Source organism: Aythya fuligula, chromosome 16 (genome assembly GCF_009819795.1).
Source record: "Aythya fuligula isolate bAytFul2 chromosome 16, bAytFul2.pri, whole genome shotgun sequence".
Lineage (NCBI taxonomy): Eukaryota > Metazoa > Chordata > Aves > Anseriformes > Anatidae > Aythya > Aythya fuligula.
This window is the reverse complement of record NC_045574.1, coordinates 8,042,983-8,057,096: the sequence shown is the minus strand read 5'-3', so window position 1 is coordinate 8,057,096 and position 14,114 is coordinate 8,042,983. Positions and strand designations below refer to the sequence as shown.

The following is a 14,114-nucleotide window of genomic DNA, read 5'->3' as shown; positions in this document are numbered from 1 at the left end:
CTTCAAGCATATCTTCAAAGACCCTTCGGCTTTGGCTGTCCTACCTCAGATAGCCAGGAGTCACCAAAGCTTAACAGCACCCTGTAGAAATACTGCAGAATCCTAGGGCTGCCTTTGGCTCTAAAAATCTGACTACAGACGTTAGTCTGGGTTTCTCTGTCACTCTGGTAGTAGCTCTACCCTGACTGTTATTGCAGTGAGCACTCCTTCCCTAAATACACAGTGCTGCTGCTACAAGCTGCAGGATGGTGACTGAAAGTCTCATCAGCGTGGAATTTTTCTTGGCAATTCCCTATGATGGGCTTTGTAGTGCTAATGAGCAGCTAGAGATTAACAGTTACTGTTGTGTTGTTGTTTTGTTTAAACCACTACATGTATTATTTCAATTTACGTTGGCCCGTTAGGAGAATGAGTAAAAACTTTCAACACTACGCTCTTGTGCTAGGTCATTCTCAAGGCTGCAATAATTAAAGTAATTCTCAATTATCACTTGCACAATTAAGCAGTCATTCCAAAATTTCTCAGTTGTTTTTTTAATAGTGAAAATTGTTTATTTCCACATAATTTCATATTTTTATATAAAAACAGACACCAACAAATATGAAATTAAAAAAAGTAATAGATGTGGAAGATAGAAATACCACGTTATATCTCCACATGATATAGACACTGCAGAGAGACATTGAAACCCCATGCATTTCCTGTGAATATTCTTTTTTTTTTTTTTTCCATTTATATTTCTAGTACTGAGGAAATGTTGGGTCAATTTTACTGGCCCAAGCCATGAGCCCCCCTTTAATGTCCTTAGCTAATACAGGCCCATATTCTTTAACAGGTAACTCCTGAATAATTCTGACAGCCTTCTGGGAGTCATTTCCTAACTTGCAAACAACATATACAGGAAAAGATGTTTGGCCATTAGTTCTCTGCTTTTCTTCACAGATTCGTTTTTCTAAGTATTCCAAATATTCTTCACTTTTTTCCTCTAATTTACTCAAGGGAATGTGGACAGCGTGTGCCAGGCGACAGATATCCACCTCAACCTGGGGACGAACATCTAACAATACATGAGGAACTTGCTCATCCAACAGTTTTTTGTATTCCTCTACAGATATCCTGTCTTTACTGGACAGCAGATGTAAAGTCCTACATTTGTCTGTTGCAGAAGACCCACAAAACGCCTCATAATCCTGAAGGCGAGTGACAGACGGATTGTCCCCACAAACAGCACAGTCTGCTTTCTTTGGTCTTAACTTGATGTTGCGAAACTTCCCTTCCCGAGCATCGAACATCAGCATGAACTGATTGAAGGAGGAACCCATTCCCGAGGCTATCTTCAACACTTCCAAGGCCTGAATGCAGCCCATGATGCCCGGCACAACACCCAGCACGCCCCCATCCGCACAGTTTGTCACCGTCTCTGGAGGAGGGGGCTTGGGGAAGAGACACCGGTAGCAGGGTCCCCCTTGGTAGTTGTACACCACTAGCTGCCCCTCCAGCCGGAGGGCACTGCCGGACACCAGGGGCTTCCCAGCCAGGACGCAGGCGTCGTTCACCAGGTACCTGGTGGGGACGTTGTCGGAGCAGTCGGCCACCACGTCGTACTGCCGCACCAGCTCCAGGGCGGTGCTCGGGTTCAGGGCGCCGCAGTAGGGCACGTAATGTACCGTGGAATTCAGCAGCCTCAGGGTCGCCGCGGCAGACACGGCTTTGGGGAGCCCCCGGCGGGCCTCCCCGTGCAGCACCTGCCGGTGCAGGTTGCTGGTCTCCACCACGTCGTGATCCACCAGCCCCAGGCGGCCGATGCCGGCCGCGGCCAGGTACTGCGCGAGGGGGCAGCCCAGCCCTCCGCAGCCCACCACGAGCACGGAGCAGCGGGCGAGGCGCAGCTGCCCCCGCACGCCCAGCTCGGGCAGCACCAGCTGCCGGCTGTACCGCAGGATGGCGGCGGCGCTCAGCGAGGCCTGCGCGGGCAGGGGAGGGAGCTCGGCGGGAAAAGCGGCGGCGCTAACTCCAGCTGACCCCTCCTCGGTATCCGCACCGCTCTCCCCCGCCAGCACTTCAGCCAGCTGCTCCCTCAGGCCGCGCAGCTCCCGCTCCCGCCGCTCGATCTCGGCGCCCAGCCGCAGCGCCTCCGCTCCGCCCGCCATGCTGGGCAAAATGGCGGCGGGGAGCCCGCTTCCGCTTCCGGCCCGGCGCTTCCGGGCGGGCGGCGCTGAGGGGCCGGCTGCGGGCAGCGCCGCGCCATGGCGGCGGGGGGGGCCGGGAAGGTGTCGGTGCTGCTGCCCACATACGAGGAGCGCCACAACCTGCCGCTCGTCGTCTGGCTGCTCGTGCGCACCTTCCAGGACAGGTACGGGGTGCTGGGGGTGTTGTGGAGAGAGGCGTCTCGGCTTGAGGGGCAGCGCTGAGCGCCCCAGTGGGAGCCCCTCTGTGGGGAAATCGCCCCCAGCTCCGCGCTGGGGCCGTGCGGGGCAGGCAGCGAAACCGGGCACTGCCTTAAAATAGGTCTCGTTTCAGTGGAATCGACTTTGAAATTATCATCATCGATGATGGAAGCCCGGACGGGACGCAGGAAGTTGCGGAACAACTGGAGAAGATCTATGGGTCAGATAAAATTGTGAGTTGAACGCTTTGTTTGGGGTTCGTTTTGTATTGGAAAGCACTTGAAATTTTTAAAGAACTCGAATAGACTCCCTGGATCCTGCACTGACTTTCCTTACCCCCTTAAACAAGGATATAAAGTTACTTGTTTTAAAAACAAGTTACTTAAGTTTTGCACACCCCTTAAGCAAACATAAAATTGCAACAGTTGCTTACCAGCATTATGAACTCTTACACAGAATCATAAATTAATGCTTACAGAGGTTCTCAGCACTTTGTGCGTTGCTGTGTGCTACTGAATAATGTGTTTGGTTGGTACTTTGTGCACGCCTGAGGGAAAGGTGAGGTTTGGATCCAGCTGCGTTTCATTTTCTGTGGCTGCAGGAATTGGAAAATTAAAAAAAATGGGCAGCTAGTTGGTTGTGGGATTTATTTGTAATGTCTGGTTGCATTTCTCAATAACAAGAGTAATTTTTTTTCTATTGTATTAATGTAGAGCCAGCAGTTGTATATAACAAGATACTGCCATTTACTTATTCCTTGTGAGTTATTAAAGCCAGTTTTTGGGGAGGATAAAAGCTTTATCACAGAAGAGTGGAAAAACTCCAAGTTGAGTTTGACAGTTTTGTGCTGTAAGCAGTGTCAGGCTCTTTTCCAATCTATTACTGTGTAATTGTAAAGTTTTTAAAAGTATTTGTTGTTGGGTTTTTTGTGTGTTTGTTTTTTCCCCAAGCAAAGTCAGTGTTCTGATTTGTCCTCAGGGTGTTTCATCCAAATAATTTCATGGGGCTTCTTGCTTACTGAATGTGGTATGTAGATAACTCGAGAGGACAGCACGTTTTAGGGAGTAGATGAGGCGTTGAAGTGATTTTTTTTTTTGTAAACTTTGACTATTAAAGAACTATTATTCAGCTTTGACTATTAAAGAAAAACAATCATGGGGGAAGCAAAAATCAAAATAATGAATTATTAGAAGGACTAATGATTGTTCTCAATACCCTTGTTGTTCTCCAACTCACGTTAGTTACAACCTCTCAGATAAGGTAACAAAATTAGCCAAGTTCTAAAAGTCAGTATCCATGGGTTATACCTTGTATGCACATGAAAATCTTGAAATTTATATTCAGTACTAAAAGTATATTAAATCATTCTGGGGAACTTGCTAAAATATTGAGTGAGTGTTTACCATTCCCTAAATTAATGATACCGGGGAGACCTTTGTTTGAATTCATATGCATGTATTTGATAGTGGAATTTGAGGAAATACTTCAATTACAGAGATGGAACTTTTAATATTTATTTTTTTACTGCAAAAATACAAGTAAAGCTTATAAGGAGTTTGTTTTTAAATGTGACCTGATCAAATGCCTGCTTAAAATAATGGTTTGTTTCTCTTACATTTTGTCAGATTAATTTTTTTTTGTGTGTATAGTGAAAAGGAATTTTCAGTTTTTACATTGAAAGTACGGAATTTAAAGATGTCACTAAAAGTAATTTAGAACTGTTCCTCAATTAATTTATATGTATTTTAATATATCCTGCAGCTTTTAAGACCCAGAGAAAAGAAGTTGGGCCTTGGTAAGTCCTTATCAAGTCTGGTTTGTTGTTTAAAAAAAAAAAAGTTATATTCTTTGTTTGATTCTGGTGTATAAAGTTCCAGAAGAATCAAAGTAAAGCCCAAATCTGCAAATATGTTTTCACCAAGCTTGTATAAGTGAACAAAGTTTAAAAGCATGCACGTAAAAATCAGTGTATTACAGCAAGTTAACCACAACCTCAAACCTGAAGCCTGCGGTGACTGCTGTGCTGTACAGCTGTGCTTTCCTGTTAGCGTGTGCCTCTTCTCCTCCCACACAGCGTTTGCTGATTACAGAAGAAGGGACGGGGATTGAGACAAGCAGTACCTGTTCAAAGAGCAGCTGCCCTTTCTGTATGGAGCCTACTGATTCAGAGCGGACAGTGGCGCTTTCTGTGGCATCTACCTGTGTACAGGATGCTTCAAAAAGCGGGCCATGGCTTGTGCAGGCTCCAAGCCTGGGACACTCCTCGGTCACATCTTTGCACAGAACTCTTCGCTGTCAGCTCATGTCAGCGTAACTGTTCAATTAGCTTTAATTATGACTATAAATAAAAAAATGCATATCTGACATGTCTAGCACTCAAACTACTAAGTATTGTCTCACCTATTAACTAACACATGAACTGAAGCCCTTGAAGTGCATTACAGAAGTTACTCGTGTTCCAGAAGCCCTCACTGATTTGGTAGCCAGTCTTGTGCCATTGAGCTAAATCATTAAAGTTTTCATGGAATGACACAAGACTGCAATTTTGTAGATCTGATTTTGTATTTCACAGAAAGTCTAAGTCAAGCCTGTCTTCCTTTGCTTCAGAAAAAGCACCCTTAGGAGGTCGTAAATGTCATTAAAACTGGCAGTATCGAAGCCATCCTAAAACAAAGTTGAGATGATTCATTGTGTAAAGATTCATGTCTCAGATCCCTTTCCCTCTCCTCTTTTACAATAGGAATGGAAAAAATGATAAAATGCAGTATGTATGTTTCTGGTTTATTGGATATCAGTATCTGTCTTTCTCCACATCTTGGCAACCATTTGGTAAAATATTTCAGGTGTCTTATGTACCAAGTACTGCAGCTAACAACTTTCTCCATTCCACTGACAAAACCAAAGTTCTCCTTTTCTAAACACTGAATTGTCTAAATTCACCTTTATGCTTTTTTCTACATCTCTCATTTATTTAAGAAACTCTAAGAAGCGTACACATCTTAATTTTTCTGTTTTCTGCTTTTAGAGCTTTTGTCCTAATTTGACTGGTATTATAGCATAAGCTGATTGTTTTACATCTTCATGTACCATGTGAACCAATCCTACACAATACACAAACCTGCAATACTTCTACTGTGTAACTTTGGAAATGACACGGGAAAGAAAAGAAAGACAGGTTGTTCATTAACCAGGACCTGTGACACTGCCTGCTAAGGACATCAGTTAAGAGTGTTTTGGTTTCAGTTTTAGCTATTCCTTATGAAGTTAAAAGAATAATTTGGATTAATGAACAGGTTTTAATCTCTGTTAGGCTGCCGCACTGTTCTTGGAAGCAGTGCTATCTTTGAGTGATCTGACTCAGATCAGAAATTGGCATTATTGAGGAAAGTTCTAATAGCAAGACTTGCTCGTATCAGAGAGCTGCATCAGTTCATACAGGGTGAATAAACCACAAAATCTGTAAGGAAGGGGGAAAAAAATATTTTCAGGAATATAATTCATGGTGACACGAGAATAAATCAAAATGTATATTCTATTAATAGGAAATCCTGAGTATAGAACAGTTTTTTTTCTTAAACCCTGTGATTATTTCGTATCCCATTTCCATTTTTTTATAGCACTTAAGTGCCAGTGGTGCTTCTGAATGTTATTTCAAATAGTGACCCACTTATCAAGTCGTTTCTCTATGCATTTGTAGTGCAGTAGGGTTTGACAAGACTTGTATTTCTAAAATCTAGTACTGAAAGTATAGGGAAAGGGGAAACGGTTTTAGTGTTTGACCTCTGATACATCATTTAAAAAAAAATTTAGGAGTATTTAATTAATCCTTTTCTGGTAGAAATTAAAGAGTTTAGAAAAATAAGTGAAGACTGGCTAGAAGATTGCATATGTTAAAATACTGACGGAAATTACTTCTGTATTGTTTTCATCAGGCACTGCTTACATTCATGGAATGAAGTATGCCACTGGGGAATTTATTGTTATTATGGATGCTGACCTCTCTCACCATGTAAGTTGTATTTTATGTACTGTTTTTAATCTATTGTAATTACATATTCATTGTTCCTACCTTTCTTTTATCTCATCTCATCTGTTTTCTTTCTATTTCAGCCAAAATTTATTCCAGAGTTTATCAGGTAGGTAATAGTTCTTGTATAAGTGAATGACTTCTAAACATTTATTGTTTTGTAGTAAAACTGGAAAGCTTTAGGTTATTTTATAGCAATCTAACTAGCGAGAAAACTGTAAAGGCAAGAATTCAAATAAAAGTGATTGGACCTAGTTAATTTGTTCCAAAATAGAACAGAAAAAATAATTAGCTTCAAACTGGAGCAAAGATCCCCAAGTTTAAAGTGACAGAGAACATTTGTGGCTAAGTACTTCTCATTCTTTTGAAAAGCTGTGTGTATATATATGTGTGTGTGTGTGTGTGTGTGTATGTATGTATATATATATACATACATACATACACACACATGCAGAAGATCATTAGGATTAGAAGATAATCTTTTTTATTTTTCTAACGATCTCACATGTTTGTAGGGATGCTGATTGGAGGACCCATTCCTCACTTAATTGTGAAGTACTTCTCTCCTGTCTGCCTACCTCTTATCTTCCCCTCTCTGTAATATTTCAATTTGTGAGAAGCAGTAAACAGGCGTTACAATGGAGGCTAAGGGTAGTTCAATAATTTTCAACTTTCTTCCTAAGTAGTACCAGAGGCTTACAACTTTTAGATATGATCCTGCATCAGTTTAGGCATGGTATGGATAGTCCCAGACCTCTTTTTTTTTTTTTTTTTTTTCCCCTTATTATGTGTCTGAGTGATTTAAATGTTTAAATCAGCATTTGGTCTTACCTTTACTTTTATACTAGAGAGACTTGCTTTGAAAATAAGATACTCTGAGATTGTTCTTTATAAGAGAGCAATTAAGCATTTTTTAAATGTATAATGCACCATAGCCACCCTTACTATAATTTTCCTATCTTCTGTACTTACTTGTTTAAAGGTTTGTAAAATACAGAATTTGTATTAAGAGTGATGATTCTCATTTTGATATATATACTGACTTTATGCAAATACTGTTCCTGGTTTGTTCTGATGAAATCAATTGCTTATAGAAAGCAGAAAGAAGGCAATTTTGATATTGTGTCTGGGACAAGATATAAAGGAAACGGAGGAGTACATGGCTGGGATTTGAAAAGAAAGTTAATCAGGTTAGTAGTTTTTAGATACTTACACATAAACTTGTTGTTTAGAAATTAATAAAAATTCCAAGCACAGAACTCCAATAAATCAATGTGAACTGAATTGAGTCTTTAGTTAATTGTACTGGGTTCTGCAAAATTATGTTAAGTAATAGAAGTATGCACAGTCTGTAGATTCTTCAATTAAAAATAACAAAGAACTTAATGATACAACTAGGTTTGAGAAATTGGTTGGTACAATGTAAAAATGTAAAAATCTGCACAGCGTCAGTTTGGGAGGCTTTTTCAGTTTATCATCCAAAGAATGAGCTGAGACTGACACTTGTCTCAAGTTTGAATGATGTGTTTAGTTAGCTTTAAGAGCTGCAAAGGTCCTTTCCCTCAACAGTAAATGACTTGCTAAACCCCTCTGTTGACACTCTTCTGACACACTTTGCTAGAAGTTAAGGATTATCTGGCATGATCAATGTCAATAAATTATTACTTAGACCTAATTGGAAAAGGGTTACAGTGAGCACCAAGGAAAAGTTTCACCCCCAAAGCAGAGGAAGACTGTATCAAGGTCATATAAGCACATGGAGCATCTCACGCTTATAGGGGCTCACAGATTTTGAGCAGCTAATCAACAAGTTTCTTCTAAATAACATCTTTTCTCTTCTAAGTGTTTTAAGAGAATAGGCATAACTTACTGCTGTTGTTTTTGTTGGTTTTTTTTACTGTAAAGAATTTGGAGATGAAGTGTTAACACTCTGATTAGGAGATGGTATCACAGGGATGTTATTTGGACTTCTCCCTTTTTTTAACGGCTAGAATAAGTGCTTATTTTTTTGTGAATGGGAGGAATTTGTACAGTGTATTTACACCCATCCCTGAAGGGAAGGAAAAAAAAAAAAAGGAAAAGAAAAGAACAAAGAAAGAAAAAAGAAGAGTAATGGGTGTTACAGAGAAATCCTTTTGTATCAAACACTACAATGTGAAGGAGTTGGACATCTCATCTGTATGTAATACAGCCCTGAGCAACGTAGTCATTAATGACTTTTCAGTCTTGCAACATTTTTCATCTGTGGAGCTTTTCCTTATTATACTAAGTAAGCAGAGTAAACCAAAACTGAATCTTGCTTTTCTAAATCCAAGTCTAACATTCATCCAGGAAGCAAATTTATTCTTCTCTGTTAGTAAATGTTACAGGAAAAACATTATTTTGTCTGTTGTCAAATTTATTTCTTTTGTACTGTATCACAGTGTGCGGTTGTACTGACAATTCTACTATAAACAGACTGTAAAACTAATTTCTGAATTTTTTTTTCTGTCATAAAGTTCAACAATCTGTTAATAATTTGCATTTGAAAAACAAAATGATGGGATGTGACTTAAGACAAACATTTAGGAATCAAATCTAACAGTGAAAATATATTAGGAATACAATTGTTTCTTCCTAAGCAATTAAAAGTTTCTTTTTTGATATTTACTTATTTTCTAGAAACTCTGCTTGATCTTTCTGAATTATGTACTGGGTAATTTTGACATTTGTGTTTTCTTTGCAGTCGTGGAGCCAATTTTATAACTCAGGTTTTGCTGAGGCCGGGTGCATCAGACTTAACAGGAAGTTTCAGGTACGGGCCTGGTACGCAAGTCATAAAGTCTATTTGAAATTAAGAAACTGCTAAACAAGGAACTGGAGTAAGAACAGACCTTTACAGAGGACTGTGACGTCTGTTTGAGAAGGGTGTAAGAAACAGCAGACCAGATTGCAAGACCTGTTGCTCGTATCACTTTGTTAATGATTTTTTAAAACAGTGATGATATGAATGAGTGATCACAGTTAAGATTCCTACACGTGGTACGTTGATTTCTGAAGTTCAAAACTGTTTCGGGTTTCATTTTCTCTGTAATCATTTACAGGTTATACAGAAAAGAAGTCTTACAGAAACTAATGGAAAAATGTGTTTCTAAAGGATACGTCTTCCAGATGGAAATGATTGTTCGGGCCAGACAGCTAGGATATACTATTGGAGAGGTACAGTAAAAGTCCTGATAAGTGTATTATGCTTTCATTTAAATGTAGGTGCAGATTGCTGTACCAGTCAGGTTTGTGACATGGGCTCTGTCACTGGTCAGTTATGCTGTCCTCCACAATTCATTTGTAACATTCCCAATCTTCCTCCTTTGGTTTCTCCCATGTGGAAAGATTTCTAACATCTGAAGAGCTGCTTCATTTTTCTGCTTCAGCACTGCTTTAAAGATATCTTTAAAGATATCCTTTGCAATATCTGCAACAAACTTGACAGTGTTCAGATTGCTAACACAGACCTATATATAAGATTATTTTATTGCTTTGGGGTTTTTAAAAAACTGTTCTGTTTATCATATCTATATTGTAACTTCCTGGTGCAGGATAATTTTCCATTAAGTCCATTGATACAATATTTCCTGACCAATAGTTACGATTCCTAGATGGTTTATGATTATCCAAATAATGATACTGACATTTCAGAAGAGTTGACATTTACATGTCTAATTCCTGGCTTGCAGATGCTGCTTTTGTAGCCACAGGTTACAAAATTTTTTCATGTAGTTGTAAAATCTGCAGAATTATGAGGGTTAAACAATTCTTATGCAAAGTTAAAAATGAAGATTTCTGCGACCTTCCAGTCTAAACGAAACAAAGGGGTCATGGTAAGATAACTGACACAAGCTCCACGCACCCGTTTCATTTTGCTGTGTTTCTGTGCCATAAGTGAAATGTACCACGGCCCATGGAACATGCCCTTCTGGAAATGCCTCCTTTAAGACTAACAACAGAGCTTTCCGTGCAAGAACGGCCAAGTCCAGGAACAACACAGGTGGTTAATCCCTATCCTGAAAGGGAAGACTGGATACTTCTTGGTAGATTAGATATAAATGGTTCTTCCATCACTGGTCACAAAATAGCACATCTGACATCCAGAGCTGACTATGTCTTCAGTGATTTCTGGTCCTGCCCCATTGATCAGCTGTCCCCAGGTGCCATGATGCTTACTGGGATTACCAAAAGGGACCTTACTAAGAAAGCTAAAATCATTAAGTCTATCTGCGTGCCTTGTTAGGTCTTCTTTCCCTGGTTTCCCTTCTACCATGGACTGATGTGCTTAGAATTTTGAGAAATCCTCAGTCCTGGCACAGCTGCAAGGGTGTGGTAATTTTTGTGTTCCACTTGCCAGATCATTTCTGGTTGAAACTGCCAGCAAAAACTAAGCCAATTTTTTAATGACTTTTGCAAATGCAATTCTTTATTTTAGCTGAAGTATCTTGATTTCACACACAAATATATATGGAAATTTTTGAATATTCTGTTACAGTATTGGCAAAATGACCTGTCATATGTCATTGTACGTGGTCAAATTACTGAAAAGGAGTGTGTTCCTTACACTTAGTGAGTGGTGAGTTAATCTGGAGGGTATGATCACCTAAGTAAGGGAAACAAAATAACTTTTAAATGACTTTCTATCCTCTAAATAACCTGTAAAATGGTCAAAGACTGACAAAGGTAGGTATTGCTTGTAAAAATATTCACTAACTGCCATACTCAGATGTCATCTTCTAGCCAGTGATGAGGTTGAGCAGAATGCTGTTTCACAGTGGCAGGAGATGGTTGCTTTCCAGAGGCATTTTCTTAAAGTTACTTTATTTAGCTAACAGGGAAAGTGATGACGGTTCACGTTAAGCCCCTGGACTGTTAGCGTACTTAGGCTTTTAAGGTTGTTCTAACAGCTGTGTCATCCAGCCGCTCAGTAACGTCTGTGGATCATCTTTAAAAGTGATAAACCAAGTATTTTCATGCTATCCAGCTATGGGCCATCACTAAAGAAATTAGTAAGAAGAACTGAGATGATGGAAGCCAACCTAAGGCTTTCTGAACTCCACCATAGAAAAGTGCTATAGTTTGATGTCCGTGTTTTGCCTTTCTCTGTCTCTCTTTTTTTTTTTTAACATAATTTCTGGTTATTTAGGTTTTGAACCTTAAAAATAGTTTTCCTTGTTTCAACAGGTTCCTATTTCATTTGTGGACCGTGTCTATGGAGAATCTAAACTGGGAGGCAATGAAATAGTCTCCTTCTTAAAGGGACTCTTGACCTTGTTTGCTACAACATGAGACTTTCTAAAAAATGAATTTAGGATAAAAACATTTTCTGACCTCTGTGTGGCTTTTAGCATGTAATAGCAGAAGCTTGATAATTTGCCTGGTGACCAGAAGACCCTCTATGATAAATGAACTGCACGTTAAACAAGTCAAAGTAAAGACTAATACCCTATGCCTTTTAAAAAAAAAAAATAATGAAGTCTAATAAAGAACACAAAGCTAAATTGTATTATGCATTTAGAAATGAATCATTATTCAGCAGAAGATGATTTTGAAATAAAGATGAGCAAGTACCTTAAAAATATTATTTTTTTCTTTGTTCTGTGTTTTGCAGATAGTATTTTGAATATATACTAGTTAGTTCCCTTTATTTCTTCGATGCAGATGTATGTCTGTGTTACAGCAGATATAAAACAACGGTGTTTCTACAGAACTGATAATAACTTATGTAGTTTAAGAGGAAGTACAGATGAGTACAGCGTTTGTTCTTTCAGCTTTGTTCTTTTTAAATTTGCCGCTAGGCTAGAAACAGAGAATATTCTTGGGATAAGAAAGAGAATCACTGGGATAGTTTTGTATTGTGTATGCATGTCCAGAAATAGATGATTCTTTTTTCCTACTTTCTTTAAAAAGTAAACATTTTTAGAATCTAAAACAGGAGGATAACATCTCACACAACTTTAGAGTGATAGAGAACACAATTGAATAGAAAACCTCACTGAAGACATATGAGAGATTTTTCTTACATCAAGTAACATTTTGCAATGTAATATCTATACTTGCTCCAGATCCTGATTGGAAAAAAATACAAACGGTATAATACTCCTGACTGTTGGTTGGTTTGTTTGTTTTGTTTTTTTCTGTCTCACTATTTGACCTAGTCAGAACTCAGAAATGCTGAAGAACTTGCAATCAAATATGCATTTTAAGGGAGGTTTTTTTTTTTTTTTTTTTTTAAAGGAGCAAACAGGAAGATTAAATTGTTCTGATAATGGCTTTGTATACAAGAAAAATATATCCTTGCATTTTTGGGGGGATGGGAGGAGGGAAGGGTGGTTCTGTTAAAATATGCATCTCAGAAAATGGTGGGAGAGGAGAAACAACAAATACTTTAATGATTGTACTTATTTTGCTTGTATTTCGTTTGAATTCCTCTAATACACTAAATGCAGTTGTTAATATTTAAAAAAAAATGTTAAAAGTCTGTACATTAAATAATAAATTCACATTTCAGATAGTCATTTTTAAAAAATTAGCCCACTCAACGACGTAAAAACTTCAAAATCCAAACTTAATTTTCTAGTGGATTGTTTTAATTAAAGATACTCCTTTTGTTTTTTAGTGAAGTTATTCAGATTCTGCTATTTTTCCCCTTTTCTGAGTACTCACAGCAGATGTTTTAAAATAATAAATGCTTTAAAATAATAAAAAGGTAGCTGTAGGTTTTGAATCTACCTGTAACTGAATTACAGTGACTTAACTGTACATTTTGTGACATTTGCCTGTACTTTCCCAGCAAATTATGTTCATCTCTCTATAATTTAATTTGGTGCAGGCTAATCTGATCTAATAATATATACAGAAATCTCTGGGCCTGAAGGACCATGGAACTCTCATGTGAATAGGTTTCATCTATTTATGTTTCATTTGGAGCATCCATGGCTAAAATAAACATTTTAAGTTTGAAATAGGTACAAAATTTTTAATTACCATATAGCTTTTAGAAGTTGCTTTGCATTTTCATACAAGTGGAAACCGTTTCCTAGAATACATATTGAGCCTCAGCAAGATCGTATATTTCTCAGACTTCTGTGTAACTGAAGTAATATTAGTTACTTGTGATCTAGCTGCTGGGAATTAGAATATATATGCCTTTTTTTTTTTTTTTTTTTTTTTTTTAATGAAAACTACCTGGTAAATTCCCTTCATTGCAAAGTCATCTACTTATGAGATGGCATTTGAAGTAAGTTGCTTTTAAATATAAATTAGGATCATTATATGCAGTGTATTTTGTGTGCTCCAGTACATGCAAGTTTGAAGCATGACTGGGCTATATTCAGTTTCTAGATGAATAGATAATGTTCCTTATTATGCTTAAACACAACGGAATTTAGGTTATCATAAAGAAAAATGCTTTAAAGAAACTAAAGCAAGTGTTTCATGTCAGCAGTACACAAGCAGAAAGATGCATTCTGCAGTACTTCCTGAGACAAGAAAAGGTCACAGGAGTGAAACCGATTTAATCGCCTGCACCAAGCTACTCATAGAAAATGCTATTAAAAGGACCTAATAAAACGTGGATCCAGTGGACAGAAGCAGAATTAATGCCACTGCTGGCTGCAGAGTAGCTCTGCAAGCTTTCCTTGAGTTAGCAGGCAATGGATACGTATGCGTATTTT

At 38.5% G+C, this 14,114-nt stretch overlaps 2 protein-coding genes across 2 annotated transcripts; one reads left to right on the top strand and one right to left on the bottom strand.

Moving 5' to 3' along the window:
- Positions 1 to 718: 718 nt before the first annotated feature.
- MOCS3 (molybdenum cofactor synthesis 3) lies at positions 719 to 2,150 on the bottom strand. The gene has a single exon (XM_032198324.1). It carries the CDS (start codon positions 2,148 to 2,150, stop codon positions 741 to 743), a length of 1,410 nt encoding a protein of 469 aa, XP_032054215.1. The 3' UTR covers positions 719 to 740.
- A 70-nt stretch (positions 2,151 to 2,220) lies between these two features.
- On the top strand, positions 2,221 to 12,544 carry DPM1 (dolichyl-phosphate mannosyltransferase subunit 1, catalytic). Its single transcript, XM_032198453.1, has 9 exons — positions 2,221 to 2,353; positions 2,521 to 2,620; positions 4,149 to 4,182; positions 6,320 to 6,396; positions 6,498 to 6,523; positions 7,509 to 7,604; positions 9,140 to 9,208; positions 9,498 to 9,612; positions 11,623 to 12,544. The coding sequence occupies exons 1-9, from the start codon at positions 2,247 to 2,249 to the stop codon at positions 11,725 to 11,727; spliced, it is 729 nt and encodes a 242-aa protein (XP_032054344.1). The 5' UTR covers positions 2,221 to 2,246; the 3' UTR covers positions 11,728 to 12,544.
- The last annotated feature ends 1,570 nt before the right edge of the window (positions 12,545 to 14,114 follow it).

What these genes read in the sequence shown, in the direction of transcription:
- DPM1 (XM_032198453.1), top strand. Translation starts at nt 2,247, where the DNA reads ATGGCGGCGGGGGGGGCCGGGAAGGTGTCGGTGCTGCTGCCCACATAC. An exon ending in TCTATGGGTCAGATAAAATT is followed by an intron (nt 2,621 to 4,148) that starts GTGAGTTGAACG and finishes TATATCCTGCAG; the next exon opens with CTTTTAAGACCCAGAGAAAA. An exon ending in ATGCTGACCTCTCTCACCAT is followed by an intron (nt 6,397 to 6,497) that starts GTAAGTTGTATT and finishes TTTCTATTTCAG; the next exon opens with CCAAAATTTATTCCAGAGTT.
- MOCS3 (XM_032198324.1), bottom strand. Translation starts at nt 2,150, where the DNA reads ATGGCGGGCGGAGCGGAGGCGCTGCGGCTGGGCGCCGAGATCGAGCGG.